We start from the raw sequence: 20,716 nt of genomic DNA, 5'->3' as shown, positions 1-20,716 counted from the left end.
GAGAAACACGGAGTTTCAGCTCCCTCCTAAGATTTTCTATTGGGTTTAGGTCTGGAGACTGGCTAGGCCACACCAGAACCTTGGTATGCGTCTTACAGAGCCAGTCCTCGGTTTTCCTGGCCGTGTGCTTCGGGTTAGGATCATGTTGAAAGACCCGGCCACGACCCATCTTCAGGGAAAGAGGTTAGTTCCCCAAAATCTCACAATACATGGCCGCGGTCATCCTCTCCTTAATACTGCGCAGTCGTCCTGTACCATGTGCAGAAAAGCACCCCCAAAGCATGATGCTAGCACCCCCCATGCTTCACAGTAGGGATGGTGTTCTCGGGATGGAAGTCATCATTCGTCTTCCTCCAAACACGGTTAGTGGAATTATGACCAAAACGTTCCATTTTGGTCTCATCTGACCACAAAGATTCCTCCCATGACTCTGGTGTCTTTGGACAGCTCTTTGGTCTTGGCCATGTTACAAGTTTGAGTCTTACGGATTGTCTGGGGTGGACACGTGTCTTTACACAGCTAACGAACTCACACAGGCGGAGGTGGACTTACAGGTCTTTGAGGGTCAGAATTCTAGCTGATAGACAGGCGTTCAAATACTTCTTTGCAGCTGTATCACACAAATAAATCATTAAAAAAAAAAAAAAAAATCATACATTTTGATTTCTGGATTTTTCTTTTGAGATGATCTCTCTCACAGTGGACAGGCACCTACGATGACAATTTCACCCCCCCCCCCCATGATTTCTAAGTGGGAGGACTTGCAATAAAGCAGGGGGTTCAAATACTTATTTTCTTCACTGTACGGTCCGTAATTACAGCAAACAGATCCAAGGTGACGTGCAGGTTTCACGACTCAATGAAAAAAGTGATTGATATTGCTGAAATTGAACTCATTTTTCTTCCTGGCAACCAAATAATAAGTCAGTAAATGTGAATATTTGCACAAAAATAAAGCAATGAGAAAACAATTGGAATAATTGTCATTTCTAGCCGGTCCGGTCCCCCTTGAGGTCCAACGGTTCGACACCCCTGCTCGACGGCTTCTCCTGATACAGAAACTGCATTCTTTGGTGTGCAACGACCTTCTTTGATAGCAATAAAAGCCCACAAATTGCCTCATTTTCCGTTACATAACAATTTTTTTTTTTTTTTACACAATCTCCTCACTTCTACAAACTGTCAGAATAAGTCACTAAAATTTAAAACGTATCGTTGAAGTCAACACGAGCCGCGACGTGGGGGGGACGCAAAACTTCAGAACCAAGAAAGCGTCGTCCGAAATGGAAACGCGCGAGTGCGCCAAAAATGAAATGTTGAATTTGTTTTGACGGCTTTCGCCTCGAGAGGCGGGTTCAATTGCGTCCGTGACCACGCCCGTCACGCAAAACACTTGCGATAATCTTTCCCCGAATGAAACGAATGGAAAGGCCATCAATCCATCCAGCCCCCCCCCCCGTACTTTATAAAACGTAGATTAAAAACCTTTATAAAATGTATTCTAATGCAGCAATTCATTGTATCGCTCCTTCCGGTGTGCCCATTCTGGCCACCAGGGGCCAGTATACTGTCATGCAGACAACAACATAGACTACTTTCACAGCTACAGTCAATTACTCTGTAAGAAACTGTATAATATTAGTCATTTTAAAGCGTACATAAATAATCATACTCATTAAATATATAAAGAAGTTGCGCTATTATCGGTCAATGTTTTTCATCACCATTTTTGTTCAAATATCTGCACGTGAGTTCGAAAGCCTTGACTGAAAACGCTAATCATTAGCATCTCAATGGCGTTTCCTGTTGTAGGTTAGCATCCAGCTAGCGGGGTGCTTCTCTTGGGTTGTTTTAAATACACAACGCCTAATCTCTTTATTTGGTCTTCAGTTTTACAGTAAACCTCAACTGGGAATGGCAATGATGAGCTCCAAATCTTTTTTTGAATTGTTAACTCCGAGCCAAAGTTCTGCTTCTTGTGACGTGAGTCGAACGGAGTGCCAGTTTGGACAGTTTGTGCGTTGAAAACTTTTTGTGTTCGTGTCGCTCAAATTCCAAAGCGCCGGCGTACTGCATGTCGCGAAACCGACCCAGATGGGAAGTCGGGTGGCAGCGTCATACATTTTTTTTTTTTGTTTGTTTGTTTTTCCGCAGATCTGGTCCATCCATCCATACCTTCGATGGGAGTCTCATGTGAGTCACACTGTTGCTATTTTTTCTTAATTCCCTGAGCGGGATTTAAAAAAAAGGAGTTCACGTCAGGCCGTAGCAAAGGCCGAATCCGGTCACGAGGTGTCTTTGCGCTCTCTCGCCGCCGTTCGCGGGGCCGTGGACGTGTCACATTTCTTTCTTTCTTTCTGTCTTTTTTTTCCAGGTTCTTTTTGATTTTTTTATTTCCAAGGGAGGAAGGTTCTGACCGGCCGCCGAAGAGCAATAAGGGGCAATTTTTCGCGGCGAGGGCTTGCTTGGCTTCACGTTCTCTTATCGTCGGGGGGGGGTTGGGGGGAGGGGGGCCCTCGGCGAGCGACTAGTGTCCACCGCCGCTTCGTTTCTCTCCGCTCACCCAGTCGATGCAGATAAATGACAAACTCACGACCATGAAGATGAATCCCAACGCGGCAAAGCAGGCGGCCTGCAAGGGGGGGGGGGGGGGGGGGGTCAAACGGGATACGAGAGTTCTGCGTGAAATGAGCAGAAACACAAAGAGAGAGAGCGGAGATGAGCGCTACCTGAATTTTGGGTCTGGACAGAAAAGGTTCTTGCTCCGTGGGAATGATCCGAATGTAGAAGATTCCGGGCAGGATGAAGATGAGGCTGGGGGCTGACGTGGCTCCTGCAGAGGAATCGGGAGAGGCCGATCGATCGGTGAGGACGTTCGGAGCGGACGCAAAAACGCCGCGTGAAGGACACGTACCGACCAGTCCGAAAATGTCACGGATGGACGGAACGAAGATGACCAGCAGGTTGACCAAAACCAGGAGGAACAACGCGATGCCGACGTGCCTGGCCCAGTGGAAAGGCTTGTCGGGGCACAAGATCTGGAGGACGGCCCGGCGGATCTGCGGCGGAAGGGAGGGAAAGGGAAAGTTTACGTACGTCACGATTATTTGCTCCTCTTTCTTTGCGCTCTTGGAATTGGGAGGAACCCACCGGCCACAGAAACAGAAGAACATCAGCAGAACCGCTTTCACGTCGTCCAGCCAGTGACAAAAAAGGAGCCGAGCGAAAGGCCGATCTTGTCGACGGTTCCCAAACGCGGAACTTTTTATTGGGCCCAAACTGAGTCAGCGGTTTGGTGTGCTTGTCTTATTGCTAATTTAGCTCATCTCGGTCGATATGAAATATAAACCAAGGGTGTCACAACTCATTTTGATCCCGGGGCCACATTGTATTTACGGTCTCCCCTCTAAGGGCCGTTATGCCTGTGAAACGATAAAAATCTTCAACCGCCTCATTATTTTGGAATCAGAAATCGAAGGTAATCGGTTTTTCCAACTATTCCTGTTTGGTGACGCAAAAATGTTTTTTCTAATAGCTCAGCGTTATCATTTATGATAGGACAATTTGAAATGTTGTTATAGATCTGAACAAAAAAAAATAAAAAACAATGGAAGTTGCTAACACGTGATTTACCTCTGCGGGCCACATAAAATCATGCGGCGGACCAGATCTGGCCCCCGGGCCTCGAGTTTGACACAGGTGACTGACACTTTGGGGGGGAGGGTCTGTCCATCTCAAAACGACTTGAAACCATCAAACGACACGATGCCATTGGCTGGCGACCAATTCAGTGTGTACCCCCCCCCCCGCCCGACGACGGCCGGGATAGGCTCCGCTCCGCTCCCGCGACCCTCGTGAGGATAAGCGGCTCCGAAAGTGGGTGGCTGGAAGGACGCTTGCCCGCTCCCTTGAACGAATTGAAGCGACATTTCCAAGTGTGGCGTTAAGCGGACGTTGCGCAATGCGACCGACTCGGGCCTCTTCGGCGTTTGTGAACGGTTCCCGCGCCGCGGGTGTGTCAGAGGTCTGCGGCGAATGATAAGTGCGAAAGCGTTTACGTGCCAACGGGGCAATTTGCCCGTCAACCCCCTCCCCCCCCCGAGGGAGAACCGCTTCAAGGACGTTCAACTCCGCTGCCGAGGCTTGTAAGACAAGACGACGAAAGAGTTGCAGCACACGACGACATTAAAAGAAGAGATTCAAACCCCCAACCCCCACCTCCACCCCCGCCGTTGGCGTGACTATCATCATCATCATCATCATCATCATCATCGTCGTCGTCATGAATCCCTCCTCGTCCTCATGGCTGAGTTTCAGTATTCAACAGACTCAGTTTAGCTCTTCGTTTAACTGTAATTTGGACGCTCAGCCTTTTTCGTGAAGATGCCGGGCCATTTTTTTTTTTTTTTTTGTGTGTGTGTGTGGTTTTGCGCGTATTGTCTATGGCCCATAATCCTAGAGGCGTTAGCAAACGCTTCAATTTCACAAACAAAACCGCTATTCCTCTCGGGGGATTTGCTTGAACGTGACTTTTTTTTTTTTTTAGTCACGCCCCGTCCAGCTCTTACCGGGAAGAGAACCACGGGCACAGTCAGAGTGACGGCCACGAGCACGGCCAGGCGAACGCAAAGGATCAGAACGTCCAGCGGGTCCACTCGGATGTACGTGTGCAACAGTTCCGACTCCACGTCACCTGGAGACAGACGGAGAAGAAAAGCAAAGGACCTTTGACGTCCTGCTCGATGGTGGACTCATTTGAACGCCAATCCGACAAAGAGTTCTTCTGAGTCCTACCGTAGAAGGTGAGGTACCCGAAAAGAGCCGTCAGCAGGTACATGATGAACATGGCCAAGATGGAAATGTTGGCGACGTTCTGCATTCGCTTCTTGGTGGCGCTGAGGAGAAACAAGACAACAGGCGCTCTTCGTGGGCCGCATTTTTATTATTTTAGCCTTCCTCTGCGGGTTCAGACTTCACACCACAGCTTTGCAGTTCAAAAACTGTATATTTTGCTCAAGAACTCAAGTCACGTGGGTGTCGGTAGCGCGCTTGCCAACTGGCTAATGCTAACAACAAAAGCATTCCCACGTCGCCCCCCCTTGGCGCGGACGCAGCGCGAAGAAAACGTCTGCGAGATGGACAGATGCAGCCGGCCGCGACCGGACGGCCTCACCGCTTTCAAAGCGGGACGCCGACGAGCTAGCTTAACTCGTACGAGAGCAGTTGATGCCAACATGAGCTCTGGTGCACGTGCTCATCGCAACGTGTGACGTCTTATGCTAATATACCGTAATTTCCGGCCTACAAGCCGCGACTTTTTTCCCACGCTTTCAAACCTCCGGTTTATGTGTTGATGCGGCGCTAGTGTTAACACAGCGCTAGCGTTAGCGCGGCCCTAGCATTAGCGCACCTGGTTATAAGTCTCGGTACACAGAAAGAGTTTAATGCTCGTGCTGCACACGCTTTCAAACCTGTGGTTTATGTGTTGATGCGGCGCTAATGCTAGCACGGCGCTAGCGTTAGCGCGACGCTAGTTAGCACGGCGCTAGCGTTAGCACGACGCTAGCATTAGCGCACCTGATTATAAGCCATGGCACACAGAAAGAGTTTAATGCTAGTGCTGCACACGCTTTCAAACCTGCAGTTTATGTGTTGATGCGGCGCTAATGTTAGCACGGCGCTAGCGTTAGCGCGGCGCGAGCATTAGCTCACCTGGTTATAAGCCTCGGCACACAGAAAGAGTTTAATGCTGGTGCTGCACTAACGCTAGCGCCGCGTTAAGGCTAGCGACGCTGGCCTTAAACTCTTTCTGTGTACCGAGGCTCACAACCAGATGCGCTCTGTAGGCCGGGAATTACGGTAATCGATGACTGACATCATTCAATACGTCTCGCTGGTTTTATTTTTCCGCAATTCATCTCAATGAACACTTTTCACACGTGTGGGCCAAACGGTAAAATCATTAACTAAAAACACGAGAAATGCTCAAACGAACGCGCGGCAACAAGACGGAGGCGTCGTGTGGTCCCGCAACTTTGATCCGAAAACCGAGTACATATCATACAATCCAAGAAAAAGTGGATAGTGAGCAAATCATAGCGAAAAGCGAGGTTCCGCCGTACTTACTCTCGTAGCTCCGTGTAGATGGGCAACACCTCAGGGTGGCAGACAAATGCAAAGGCCAGAATGGGGATGGTGTACGCCGTCTGCAAGTGCCGTCGGTTAGCGCAATGTCGGCGGGATGAGAAAACCCCTTCGGGCTCACCTGCGAGTTCATCGTGAACAGCTTGGCGCGGCAAAAGCCTCCGGCATCTTCCGTGACGGTGTAGTTGTCGGGAATGAAACTCGTGTTTTGATGGCCGTCCTCCAGCGGACAATCGATGTTGAATTTCTTATAGATCACCTGGTGGGGGACGGGGGGTTGGGGGGGGGGGGGTTACAGGCCCATTCACCGGGTCAGGTACTGGACTGGAAAGCCAAAGTCCGTCCATTTTCAACAGACTCACCGAAATGAGGAAAAACACCATGCAAGAGAGGGAGAAGCCGCTTGTATATCCCAGATAACCTGAGGCGGATGGGAAAAAAAGCAAAATCCAAGTGACCGTCGACATCGGCGATGATCACAAACATTTTGTGCAAGAACCAGTTCTAAGTGAGAATGCGGATGGGGGGGGGGGGATGCCGAGACAGGATGTGAACTCGTACCAAGTTGTTTCATGAGTGCAAGAGGAAGGATGATGGCAGCGCTAACAATGATGATCAAGTAGTTTCCGTTCAAGAACCATTCTCTGAGACCAGATACAAATAATAAAAATAAAAAAAAAATCAGTCAAGCCGTCCGTCGACGGGTTCAAATCCCGCCGTTTGACGCTCACCCCGTGTTTCTGCCGAGGAAAGCCTGAATGACCAGCGGGAGCTCGGACTTCACGATGAACAGATAGCTGGACATTGCTGAGAAGAAAAGAAAAAAATTTGGACATTTTGCCAAGTCAACGAGCACAAATGACAGAATTCTACCTCCAATGTTGTGCACCGTGATGATGCTCCCCGCCAGGATTTTGCCCGGCGGGCCGAACGCCCGGTTCCCCAGCTGCTCGTAGGCTCGGATGCCTGAAGAAAGAGCGAGCGGACTTTTTTTTTTGGGAAAAAAAAAAAAAAAAAAAAAAGGCAAACGCGTCAGGGCCGACCGTCCCCTTCTCATTTTTGACTCGTCTGAGCAGACACACGAAGCCCGTGAGCGCCCCCTCTGACCGCTGTGGGCAACGTCAGACGTACGCGCATCCGTTGAACTGACACGGCCCATTAAAAGGTTCTGATTACATTCCCATCAGAACATTTTTCAAGGAAAATTTTGTGTTTTTGCAAACTTGCACTGAAAATGTCAACAAATAAAAAAAAAAAATACATTACAATACAAATGCTACCAAGCCAATAAAAAAAAAATCAAATAATAAATAAAATAAAATAAATATAAATCTAATGAATATAAATTTGAAAGGTCGCTTCCAACTTTGTTTCATTGATTTATTTTTAACCCACAATGATTTCCCGTCTGTTTTCTTGGTGTAAAACCGAATTATTGCTCGCGGAATATCTTTCGCAGTGCATGTTGAAAGGTGAACGATGCGCTCAAGCAGTTTTAAGGTTAATGTTATGATCTCTCCTATTTTTAAAATACAGAATTGGCCTTTTTATGCACTATTGTCTGTGCTTTCATCCTCAAATCAGGCTCTGCCAAGGTGGAATTTTAACATTATCCACCATCTCATCCTGCACTTTCTACTTTGGCATCAGACCAGACATTTTTTACTAGTCCAGTTTCAGCACTTTTTCTTCCATTATTCACATACCCCAGTGTTTGCAATTATGAGTGTACCCCTTCAAAATAAAGCGGGGGCGGTGTCAGGTAAACTAGGAAGTAGAGGGTGTGGCCGAGCAGCAGCTCGTTGAGAGAGGCAGTATGCTGCCTTTTTTAAAGAATAAAAAAAACATCAAAACAAGTCGGGCTGTAGTTCACTGCGCTGGATCCGTTTTGCTCTGCGCTGAGAGCGCGCGACAAGTGCGCAGTTGCGCATCTTAGAGGCAACATTTGTGAGGGCCACTTTCGCATTCTTCACTTATCATTGATTTCATATCGCTACAAGCAATCCATCCGTTTAGGTCAAGCTAGGCTTAGCACATATACATATTTTGTGTTGTCTTTTCCCGTCAAAATGAAGGGAAAAAAGCCCGTTTGTTCATCCCGGATTACACCAAACCATTTTTTGAATTTTACATTATTTTTAAATCGACAAACGTTTTAGGACATTCGCTTTTGCAGGCCAGACAAAAGAATGAGACGCTAGTTTTGTTAGCCCATCTACGTGAGCGTTAAGCTAACGGACTTTAATACGTTATGTTCGTCGGTTGAATACTGCACACGAGTAATTCTCTCGGTTTAAGTTTGAAACTAAACATCTTAAAGCGAGGCGCTACGTAATGAGTCACCAACTTCCGCTCGTTGTGACTTGAGCTGCCACCGTTTAGCAATCGTACCTCGCAAGAATAGATCCCGCCTGGACCGAGCAGGCCCCGACAATCGGGACCAAAACCACAGCGATCTGCCGAAAGATGAAATTGACACGGGGGCAAAAAGTGGAAGTAACAACTACAACTGTCCGTCGGTTGTTCATTTTTCGGATGTCGTGTGCAGTGCTAAAAGAAGGCAAACGGCCCACAGGGCTGCTCTGTTGCGCAACGCGTCTTACCGACAACGCCGGCGCTTCTCAGGAGGAGGTGGATCGAGTATGCGGACAGAATCGCGATGAAAACCAGCAGGACTCTAAAACACAAGAGAAGCAAATACCTTTATGTGGGACCTCAATGACTTTGTGCTATCTGCGTGCAGTAAATCTAGATCTATTAATAGATACATTCAACGCTAACCCTCCCTCCGTCTCTCGTCACCATGATAGCTCACGACTGATCCGGCGAGGCGTGTCTCGGAGTTGATCGTTACAGGCTATATTTAACTTCTTAAACCAGGTTTAGGCGGCATGGTGGCGCAGAGGTAGAGCGTTGGCCTCACGGTCCTGAGGACCGGGGTTCAAACCCCACATCCCCAAAAACATGCCACATTCATGTGCCCTGCGATTGGCCGGCAACCAGTTGAGGGTGTGCCCCGCCTCCTACCAGATGATAGCTGGGATTGGCTCCGGCACTCCTGCTTCCCTTGTGAGGATAAGCGGCTTGTAAAATTGATGGATGGATGGATGGATAAACCGCACTAACACTAGCGCCGTGCTAAAGCTAACAGGGCCGGTTAAAATAAAACTTATCGGTAAATATCACTGAGACACCCGAGTAACAAAGCAGCAACACGCTAGCACAGCGCTAACGCCGGCGCAGCGCTAACGGGGCCGGGAAAAGTCACTTCCTCGGCACATGTATTCCACCGGTCTCAATCTTTTCGGCTCAAGTGCCCCCCTGCGGCCTTTTAGGAAAAAAATGCACAAATTAGCCGCATGACCGCATAAACCGCAGGGGTGAAGGCGTGTGGAAAAAAGTCGCGGCTTGTAGGCCGGAAATTACGATATTCATCGTTCAGTAAAAGTGTTTGAATGTACGACCACATAGATCAGACGAAATGGGGCAGAACTTCTGTACTGTCCACCTCCAGTGTGGGAGTCAAACTCAAGGCCCGGGGGGCCAGATTTGGCCCGCCATACGATTTTATGTGGCCCGCGAAGGCAAATATAGTGCGTCAACTTCCGCGATTGTTGTGAAAATCGGCACCGCGATTTTTGTCATATATCATAAACGAGAACGTCGAGATATTAAAAATGTATTTTGTTTTTTGTGCCCAATAGTTGAAAAACCCATTACAGTCGATGTTTGATTCCAAAACTAGTCGGTGTATTTGATGAGGAGATTCAATATTTTTGCCCCCTCTGAGGGAAACCAAAACGGCGATGTGGCCCCGAGTCCAACGCCATCAACGAAAATATCGATTCATTTTGTTAAACGTGCGGTCGTGCATCACTTCTGCTTATCTCATTAGAACATTAGCATCTGAGGTCCGGGTCATTTCTGATGTTGACCCGGAACCACATTTACAGCTTGATAAACAGAAACTCCCATTCTAAATATCTGAGCAGACGAGGAAAGGGGACCGCGGTTGACGGTCTGGACGCGCCAGAGTAACAAATAAAACAAAAATGAAAAGTATACTCACATAAAAAGAAGGATTCCCGTGTTGGACATGGCAAAGGCCAATCCCAGAATTCCGCTTCCCATGATGGCGTTGCTGAGGTTGAAAACGGACATCCCGAAGGAAGTCTTCCCTTCGAACTGCAGGAAGAAAGACGAGCCGCTGAGCCGGTTTTGCGCGGTTGGCGTGAGAAAAGTCAAAAGCAACTCACGTCCGTGAAGTGGGTTTCTCTTTTGGCGCCCCCTCTGTGAGGGAGAAACTCCTCGTGTTCGGCGGCCGCGGCCTCCAGCCCATCGAAGCTGGAACGCAAAGAAAGCTCATGTCAAGATGGCCGCCGCGGGGAAACTTTTCTGACCCTTTGTCTTATTTATCGACTTTATCAGCGAGCTTATGTTTGACGTGGCTCGTTGGTTTTTCTCCCCTTCCGCATCTTCAGTTGATTCGCTTTCATCGGCGTCGCGGTGACCTTTGACACAGCGATGACATCCGCTTGCCTGGATTAAGATAACGGATAACTTCTCTCCCACCTTTGATCATTATATATTTACGTATATACGTATTTTTGCAAATGACGTGTGGCGTTTGGTCCTCCTTGATTGTTTAACGGCGTACAACAAACAGCGAATAGCGTTGTGCGCCCCCCCCACCCCAAAAAAGCCCCCAAATTCATTTTTTAAACATTTGACAAAATGTTGACAAAATTTTGCAGATAACAGTTTTGTACTGTATGCAAACACAATAATAATACCGGAAATTACAAGGCCTATAAGCCGCAAACTTTTTTCACACGCTTTCAACCCTGCGGCTATGCTGCTAATTTGTGCATTTTTTTTCCTAACGCGGCCACCCAAGCAGAAAAGGACCGGTGGAATGTATGTGCCGAGGAAGTGACTTTTAATGGTATGTTTTTTTTTTTTTTTTTTTTTTTAACCAACCCTGTTAGTGTTGGGCTAGCGTTAGCGCTGTGCTAGTGTGTTGCTGCCGTGTCTCAGTGATTTTTACCGGTATGTTTTTTTTTTTTTAACCGGCCCTGTTAGCGCTGCGCTACCGTTAGTGTCGCGCTAGCGTTAGCATCACACTAGCGTGTTGCTGCTGTGTTGCTACTGTGTCTCAGTGATTTTTACCGGCATGTTTTTTTTTTTTTTTTAACCAGCCCTGTTAGCGCCACGCTACCGTTAGTGTTACGCCAGTGTTAGCATCACGCTAGAGGGTTGCTGCTGTGTTACTGCTGTGTCTCAGTGATTTTTACCGGCATGTTTTTTTTTTTAACCAGCCCTGTTAGCGCCGTGCTAGCGGTAGCGCCGCGCTGTTGTCACACTAGCATTAGCATCACGCTAGCGCGTTGCTGCTGTGTTACTGCCGCGTCTCAGTGATTTAGGTATGTTTTTTTTTTTTTTTAACCAGCCCTCTTCGTGCTATGTTAAGCTAAGTTAAGGTATTAATACTTTGAAAACTGTTTCTGTGTACTGTCTTTCTTTGTAAATATCTCGCGTTTCAATGTGGGCACTTGCGGCTTTTACACACCTGCGGCGTATGTATGTACCAAACGGTATTTCCTTTACAAATGTACTCGGTGAGGTTTATAATCCGGTGCGCTCTGAAGGCCGGAAATGACGCTATTTGCTCCGCACATGCAATTCAAGTGGCGCACTTTCTGCCATTTCTGTCGCCCGGTGTGCTGTTTGTCTTAATTTTTTCTTCTTCTGTAAGATATGTTTTCTGCCTCAATAAGTTTTATCAACCGCCGGGCAACTAAAATGAACCATTTGAGCGGATTTCATCATGACTTCCTGTACTTTGTGCGTTTGCGGATGGAACGGCGTATTTGAGTATAAAAAATGTGTTGAGGTTTTCCAGTTACCAAACCGGAGTGACTTATTATTTCATGAATATCATCCATCTTTTAGGCGCAGTCTCGGCCAAAGCGCGGAGCGTGTGACCCGAACGGCCCCCGGGCTCGACGATCTGGCTCAGGCCCGCTCCACACGTCCACAATATTTTTCCTCCATTTAGTATTGCGGTTTTCGCTTATCATATGATGTACTCCATTTTTTTTCTCGAGGGGGAATTTCATTTTCAAACAGGAGAAGTACGAGTAGGCGCGATCCCGATCTTGTGCAGCGCGAGTCCGCTTTGGTTTCGTTTTAGGATGGAAAACATAATTGGGCCGAACCTCTCCGATTGCTTCACAGCGTCTGGAAAAAGCGCTCACGACCGCGACGCCGACAATGTCGACGTGATTGATTTGAAAGCCTCACCCGTCTTCTCGGCTGTGCCCGTTCATCTTCTGAAGCTCCATTTTGACGTCGGGACTGGACTGATGAAATCCTCTTCGAGCTGGAAGTGGGACAAAGCAGACGCATTGGGCTGAGAGGACTTCCTGTAATGGGGGTGTAGCGACCCGGCCCATTTCCTGCGCACGCTTAACTCGGGCTGGGATTGCTTCTGTGCCGCACGATTGGACCGAACGCGCACTCGCTTTATTGGTGAGGAAAACGGTGCCGATAAAAAAAAAAATGCGCCCTTTTTCAAAACCGTAGTCGAACATACAAAAGACTTTTCAATGTTTAGCAAATTGGGGCGGCACGGTGGGCTAACAGTTCTGAGGTCCCGAGTTCAATCCCGGACCCGCCCGTGTAGGATTTGCACGTTCTCCCGTGCCCGCGCGGGTTTTCCCCGGGCAATCCGGTTTCCTCCCACATTCCAAAAACGCGCATCATGATTTAGACACTTTGTCGGGTTCGACGGAAAAAGATAACACGCTAACGGGACAAACCGAAAGGAAAAGAGGGACAAGAAATTGATCATGAGTGCGACTGTTTGTCTCGATGTGCCCTGTGATTGGCTGGCAACCAATTCAGGGTGTACCCCGCCTCCTGCACGTTGACAGCTGGGATAGGCTCCAGCATTCCCCGTGACCCTGGTGAGGATAAGCGGCGAAGAAAACGGATGGATGTACAGTATCGATAAGTGCTTTGGGCTGTGAATACCCTTTCAGTACTCGGCAGGAACGCTTTCATCGCAGGTTGTGACGTTGAGGCTTTTTGGAGGGTTTTTTACCGGCTTTTCTTTTTGTTTTCCGTTTGTGCTTTTGAGCAAATTAAGCAGAAGCCTGAAATTTCATCGGCAACCCTGACTTTTATCTGGAAGTGTTCGTGTTTGGTTCCGCTCTCTTGCGTGAGGACCCCGATCGCGCAAATAGAAACCTCAGGGAAAGCCTACTAGAACAGCTGAAATTTATCTGGAGGCCTTCAAATGTGCCATATTTTCTGCATTATTGTAAAACACATTTTTTTCCATATCTAAGGTGACCACACTATAGAATAGACGCTACAGTAGAGGCTGGGGTGACGTTATGCATCCATAAGTGCAGGGGTCGGGAACCTTTTAGGATGAGAGAGCCCGAAATAGCAAATATTTGAAAATATCATTCCAAAAGAGCCATACAATATTTTTAAGACTAAATACACGTGGATTCGTGCATTTTATGCAAGACCAAAACTTTAAGAGTACAATAAGTCTATAAATTCATTGAATTAACATTATACTGTTGCTAACCGATGATAACAAAAGTACTTTTTTTTACCATGAATGCGACTTCTTTGCTGATGATATTGTCGTCTGTTTTATATTAAAATTCATGCAGCTTTTGAGAATTTCATCCGTTTTTCGTGAACGTAGGTTGGTCTTGATGTTTTTTTTTTTTTCAAATGTGAGAGAAAGACTTTTCATATGCACAGGTGGAAGCAAACATTGTCAGTACTGCGATGCGATACACGCCGCAATGTGTGGTATGTGACGTTCGAAATTTTCACAATCAACTCGTCTGCAGGTTGAATTTTTTTTTCATTTCTCCCCACTTATGTGCGCTCGTCAACAGAGGCGTGTCTTCGTGTAAACGGTGGGCAGCGCATAAGCGCGCTGTCGTTACAAACCACATTGATAGGCCGCGCTAGGACTGTAACATTTGTAACATTATGAGCGTACCCCTTTAAGAGCGGAGCGGGGGCGGTCCGAGGTAAACTAGGAAGTGGAGCCGTGCAGCAGGCCCTTGGTAGAGAAAGTTACGTGTGTTGCCAAAATGTTCAACATTTCAGAATCAGATCGGAACCGCCGATGGCGATGGACACATCGTGCGCCCCTGCTGTATACACGATGTGGTTATGAGGGCTCTGCGAGCCATACGCAGCCACAAAAGGAAGGAGCCACGTGTGGCTCGCGAGCCGCAGGTTCCCTACCCCTGCATTAGATGAAGGGGATGCCAACGAAACGGTCGGAAAGGTCAGTCAAACTTTATTCATAGATTACAAACAAGCGTTCTGACTACTTTGTTCACTCCCAAAATGAATAAACAGCTCTTTTATTATTTATTATTTTCCCCGAGGTAACATAGTATTGTAGTAGTAGTAGTAGTAGTAGTACAGGAGTCGTTTGGGGGTCTTTACACAAACACACAAACGGAAATGAAAGGGCACGCTTCGCGCAGTCATATATCCCAGCATGCACTGCGCGCTACTTTTTCTGCAGGGGAAAATGGAGTCGACGGCTGCTGACGGCTGAATATTGATCCATATATAAGGCGCACTGGATTATAAGGCGCACTGTCGGCTTTTGGGAAAATTAAAAGGCTCTTATGTGCGCCTTGTAGTGCGGAAAATACGCTACTTCAAATGTTGGCTAACTCTCATTTCAAATGAATTTGAATGAGATCAGTTCATTGTGAACATAGACGCGTTCCGGATAGAAGAGGGTGTGTAACTTATGCAACATCGTTGTTTTTGTTTGTTTTACTTTTCCCTTTCAAAAATATAGATATATCCATCCATTTTCTTCACCGCTTATCCTCGCAAGGGTCGCGGGGAGTGCTGGAGCCTATCCCTGCTGTCAAGACCCTGAACTGGTCGCCAGCCAATCGCAGGGCACATAGTGACAAACAGCCGCACTCGCTATCCCACCTAGGGGCAATTTCGAGTGTCATGTTTTTGGAATGTGGGAGGAAACCGGAACGCCCGGAGGAAACGCACGCAGGCACGAGGGGAGAACATGCAAACTCCGCACAGGCGGGGCCGGGATCGAACCCAGGACCTAAGAATTGCGAGCCCAACGCTTTAGCAGCTGATCCACCGTTCCGCCGATACAGATACATATTTTCTTAATTGTGTTTTACATGCTACAGGTCACATTAGCTGTGGGGGAAAAGTTTTGAAATGATTTATCTTGGTCTTCATTCTTTGATATGACGAAAACTTTACATGGCGCGAGGAATCATAGGAAGGGTTTCGGTGTGCGCCGGTGACCCCTCCGGGTCACGAGATACTCGCCCTTTCCGCCCTCGGGACTCTCACGTGAGCCCAAAGGACACGTTCGACATTCCGCAGCCCTCCCCCCTCCCCCCGACCGCCTTCTGCGAACGGCGCTTTATCATCCGAAGGAATCGGGCCAGTGAGGGCATTTTTTTGGGCTCGAAAAGCGATGCAGGGAAGCGAGCTCGTGAACGAAAAAAAACAAACAAAAGACGATCTGCTGACGCGCATTTGGCGGAACGTCTCCAGGCTTCGGCTGAGAAGAACGTTGGGACGGCCGCTGAACTTGAAAGCCCCTTTTACACACCCGCTTTAACGCCCGCTAACGTTGTTTGCTTGTCGATTAAATTGAAATTGCCCGCTAAATCTTGCGCTATCAAAACATTTTCTGCTATCAAAAACATCGATACGCACGTGGAATAGGTTCAAAATATACAGTACATGTAGTTTTCCGTTTAGAAGATTAGGAAGATTGTTTTGAGACAATTTTCAAATTCGAATCTAACTTTTACGAAAGTGACCCTGACCGGATCGTGGTTTCATTTTCAACGCGGCTTTTGGAATTGCCAAGACAGACAAACAAGTAGGAAAGCGCGACACAAAATCGCATGGCGGGCCAAATCTGGCCCCCCGGGCCTTGAGTTTGACACCCACACTGGAGATGGACAGTACACAAGTTCTGCCCCATTTCGTCTGATCTATGTGGTTGTACCTTCAAACAATTTTACTGAACAATGAGTAGTGTAATTTCCGGCCTACAAGCCGCAACTTTTTTCCCCACACGCTTTTCAACCCAGCGGTTTATGCGGTGATTAATTATTATTATTATTATTAATTAAATTGCGCATTTTTTTTCGAATGGCCGAAAGGGGGCAGAATGAGAATGAGACCGGTGGAACATATGTGCCGAGGAAGTGACTTTTACCAGCCCTGTGCTAGCCTGTTGCTGCTGTGTTACTGGCGTGTCTCAGTGATATTTACCGGTAAGTTTTATTGCAATGGGCCCTGTTAGCGTTAGCGCGGCGCTAGCGTTAGCATCAGCACTAGTGCTAGCGCCGCATTTGCGATAAACTCTTTCTGTGTGCCGTCTTTGTAAATATCTCGTGTTTCAATGTGGGCACTTGCGGCTTTTACGCAACTGCGGCGTGTGTATGTACCAAATGGTATTTCCTTTACAAATGTACTGGGTGAGGCTTATAACAAGGCACGCGCTATAGGCCGGGAATTACGGTACTATTCTTTTTTGTTGTTGACCTTTTCGGCTGTTAAGTCAAGCAGAAAGAAGAATCCGTATCGTTTTTTTCATTTGACTGCGCCACCCTAAACCGTCGCGCCCAACTCTCCGCTCTCATTCGCTGAGTCCAACGTCGCTCAACAGGCCTTATTTTTTTTTTTTTTTAGCCACACACACAAAGTCACCGGTACTACATTAGAGAAGGCGAGTACGGCAACACCAAGTGGATAAAAATAATACCTGCTCCTCACATGCATGATTTGTGTTGTTATTCTTCATGAAGCTACAAATCATAAAGTGGAACCTCGATAAAACGCACGCTGATAGCGGAGAAAACTGAGCAATGTGTCCAAAAATACTTTCCATTTGCCACTTAAAAACTGCTATTGACAAAGTCGGTGAGTTCCAGAATTCGCCACTGTTGCCGCTGTGGTGCAATGCAGGCAGAGAATGGGGCTGACATATTTCCCGATAACTAGATATACAGTATAACAATACTAGATCGTACCCCAACTGCGTAGTGGCTACATTGAATGAGGGGCCATGAAATAAAAGTTGGCCTTCAATCTGAGGAGTCAAAAAACACACTCGCTTTTGGAGTCTGGAACTTGCTGTTTTTTGGTACGGTAGAAGAAGTTTCTTTCGGCTTGTCCCTTTTGGGGTCGCCACAGCGTGTCATCTCGGATGAACGCACACGTATGTTTGGCACAATTTTTATGCCGGATGCCCTTCCTGACGCAACCCTTCTCAGGGAGTGGAGGCCCCAGTGGGATATGAACCCACAACCCCTGGTTTACCAAACCAGTGCTCTAACCACTGAGCTACAGGGCCCCTTTTCTGGTACGGTAGCATTTTTTTTTTTTTTTGGTCAAGCCGTTCACCTTTGGCAATGGTTTCGGAACTAGGAAGCGCAGCAACACCTCTGCCTACGATGAGTACTGCACGTCAAGCAGTTTCAAGCTTTATTTCTTTTCATCACATCTATGTACTGCATTGGGTATTTTAGGACACCCCCCGCTCCCATACCCTGCAAAACAATGATTTTATAGTATTCAGTAAAACGGCTACATATGGCCAAAAAAAAAAAAAATCATCAATGTAACAGACAATCGGCTGTATTGGACGAGGCCCCTCCGAGCCCCCCCCCCCCCCCCCATCAGTCCGTTCTGTCACGGTTTCACTTTACTGGATGGAGAAATAAATATATATCGTCGCTCGTTTGTAGATTTTGGTGGATCGCGTGGCCTTCAATCCAAGTCCTGTGGATACGTACGATATTATTTACCCGGTGTCGTTTGTCTGTCATCAAAATGTACAAAAAAACTATGAATGCGCTACTGGGACACAGTTACATGAAATATTGGCGTTGTGGCGTCGGTAGCTCGTCGACGGCACGTTACTTCACCCTTCGATTAGCGCTCGCCTCCCAAAATGAGCAAATGGGTCACGGTCGAGTCTTTCCAGCTGTTCCCACACTGCCCCCCCCCTCGGGCCCCCCCTCTATATTTGTCGGCGCCAGTAAATCTTTTTCAATTGACGGTCAGAAGCTGATTTCAGCTTTGGACAATGCTGAGCCCGTAATCTGGAAGCGTTTTTGTGACAGTTTAAGTCTACCCTGCTGTTCAAGACCGCAATAAGTGCATTTCGCGAAACCGGTGAGATTTCTGTTGGCCGAGAGACACTTTCGGGAGGGGGGGGGGGGGGTCGGGGGCGCACTCAGGTCATCATTTTCATCAGAAGACGACGCCTTACGTTTTCGAAAAACAAAACCGTTCCTTGGAAAGTCATTTTCAGCGGAGAGAGAATTTGGAATTTGGATGATCCGGACAACGTGTATGCTGTGAGCTATTAGCAGGTCTCGCAGTACTACGGTTTTGGATATGTTTGGGCTTTTTGAAGAATAATAAATTGTAGCGATTCCCAAACGGTGCGCCGGGAGCGCTCTTCAGGTGTGCCGTGGGAAGATATAAAAAAAACCCTTTATTCCGAGAAATAATGTATCTTTATTCATCTGTTTAGTGAGGCGCAATGACAGGAAGAACAAAAAAATCCTCTTCTATTAGATGGCAGGAAGTACATATAGTCATGAATCGATTCATTTTTGGTGATATTTACTTTTGTTGGTGTGCCGTGGAATTTTTCAATAGTAAAATATGTCTCTTGGCTATATAAAGTTTGGAAATCGTTGATATAGTCACCTTAATACCACCCCAAACCCCCTCCCAAAAAAAGAGATTTGGGTGCAAATGGATATTTCTGATTATTTTTACATTATTTAATATTGATCCCGAAGGACGCCGATGTGTACAACTCGTAAATTACATTGAAAACACATAGTTCAGTCATCAGTAATCATGTTAGTAATAATTAAAAAAAAAAAACTTCAACATTGAATGGGGTCCCGAAGCACAAAAACTGTTTGGAAAAAAAGCTATAAAAACAAATCTTAATAGATCAGTTGGACAAGGATCGAATGTCCCTTGGAAGATGCATGAAACGTTCCGGCTCCGAGTACTTAAATTGGGTCCTAATCATGAAAGGTTCCGGGTCCGAGTCCTAATCACGCCAAGATCCCCGTTGAGCATCGCTGACCGCGTGGTGCCGTCTGACGCAAGAGCGGCTCAGTATTGACAGTTGCCGCCGCCGCTTTCTCATTCAAACAGGAAACGACTTACCGAGAAGTGGAAGAAGACGGCCGCACTTCTCGCCGCAAATACTGCAAAAGTCGTGCAAAAAAAAACCAAAAAACAAAACAAAAAAAAAAAAAACCCCAACCCAAAACGATTGAAGAGTATCCCGCCTCGTGCGGGAATTAGAAGGCTTTACTCCTTCTTGCCCAGCGACTTGGTAGCGGTAGGAGGGGTGAGTGAGAGGGAGATTATGAGGGAGGAGGGGGAAACACCCAGCATTAACCCTTTGCTCGACGGCAGGTAAGCGCAAAGCGAGAGCGTTGGCGTGAGAGGGGGCCGGTGGGGGGGGGGGGGGAGCCGACCTCGCCCCAGGTGGGCTTTGCTGCGCCAAAGACTTTCCAAGTCTATATTGGTTAAGCAGATCAGGTAGATAAGTGCGTTCTTAAGGCCGCGAGCATGTGATGGCGCTTACATCGAGCGGAAACGGAAACAGAAACAGCGTGCCGATCATTTAAGTCGCAGACCAGAACACGAAAGGGGGGTTGGCGCAAGTTCAGTACTGTCGACTGGGTGGATCTGCATTCTGGTCTTTCCCTGCCCAGTGGCCCGTTGACAGCTGGGATAGGCTCCGGCACTCCCCGCTACCCTCGTGAGGATACGCGGCTAAGAAAATGGATGGATTGTTTCTAAATATGGTAAATATTATACAGGTTAGAAGATAATTGCTGAAAATGTGCTTCAATAAAATAGTACCCACCACATCAATGTGAGCGCTTGTTGTCATACATGTACATCCATCCATCCATTTTCTTAGCCGCTTATCCTCACGAGGGTCGCAGGGAGCCTATCCCAGCTGTCAACGCGCAAGAGGATGGGTACACCCTGAACTGGTCGCCGGCCAATCGCAGGGCACAAGGAGACAAACAGCCGCACTCACAATCACACCTTGGGGCAATTTCGAGTGTCCAATTCATGTCACGTGTTTTTGGGATGTGGGAGGAAACCCGAGTGCCTACCCGGAGAAAAGCCACTCCACAGTGGCGGGTCCGGGATTGAACCCGGAACCTCGGAACTTTCCAGCTGAGCCACCGTATATGTATCTATAGAAATATGTTGTATTGTGTGTATTTTTCTTCAAGAAATATATTTAATCTGTTCGTTGTCCATAAATCCAAGATCAGATAAGTCGCTTTACATATTTTTGTCACAGACTCACTGGTTGGGTGATGTGGCCCAAAAATCATTTCACGGTATAAATGGAATCCCTTCACGGTAACAATATTCAGTACATTGCAAAATGTATATGCTTCATCAGGGAGGGGCTCAGAGTAGAGGTGCTGCTCCTCCGCATTGAGAAGCT

The 20,716-nt window shown here is 47.3% G+C and overlaps 1 protein-coding gene across 2 annotated transcripts; it reads right to left on the bottom strand.

The window, feature by feature from the left end:
- Positions 1–1,487: 1,487 nt before the first annotated feature.
- LOC133514709 (sodium-coupled neutral amino acid transporter 3-like) lies at positions 1,488–19,658 on the bottom strand. 2 transcript variants are annotated; one of them, XM_061846601.1, is made up of 16 exons: positions 19,402–19,658; positions 12,448–12,526; positions 10,401–10,488; positions 10,214–10,329; positions 8,748–8,821; positions 7,018–7,110; positions 6,876–6,951; positions 6,706–6,788; positions 6,507–6,565; positions 6,266–6,403; positions 6,127–6,206; positions 4,795–4,895; positions 4,569–4,693; positions 2,915–3,059; positions 2,730–2,833; positions 1,488–2,632 (listed from the first exon to the last, which is right to left on the bottom strand). In XM_061846601.1, exons 2-16 carry the CDS (start codon positions 12,486–12,488, stop codon positions 2,528–2,530), a joined length of 1,428 nt encoding a protein of 475 aa, XP_061702585.1. In that variant the 5' UTR covers positions 12,489–12,526; positions 19,402–19,658; the 3' UTR covers positions 1,488–2,527. The 2 variants fall into 2 exon arrangements, with proteins under 2 accessions (XP_061702585.1, XP_061702575.1); XM_061846591.1 differs by lacking the exon at positions 19,402–19,658 and having other exon boundaries at positions 12,448–12,578.
- Positions 19,659–20,716: the final 1,058 nt, after the last annotated feature.

This window comes from Syngnathoides biaculeatus, chromosome 2 (assembly GCF_019802595.1).
Source record: "Syngnathoides biaculeatus isolate LvHL_M chromosome 2, ASM1980259v1, whole genome shotgun sequence".
NCBI lineage: Eukaryota > Metazoa > Chordata > Actinopteri > Syngnathiformes > Syngnathidae > Syngnathoides > Syngnathoides biaculeatus.
The sequence above is the reverse complement of the archived record's forward strand: the minus strand, read 5'-3'. Positions and strand labels throughout refer to the sequence as shown.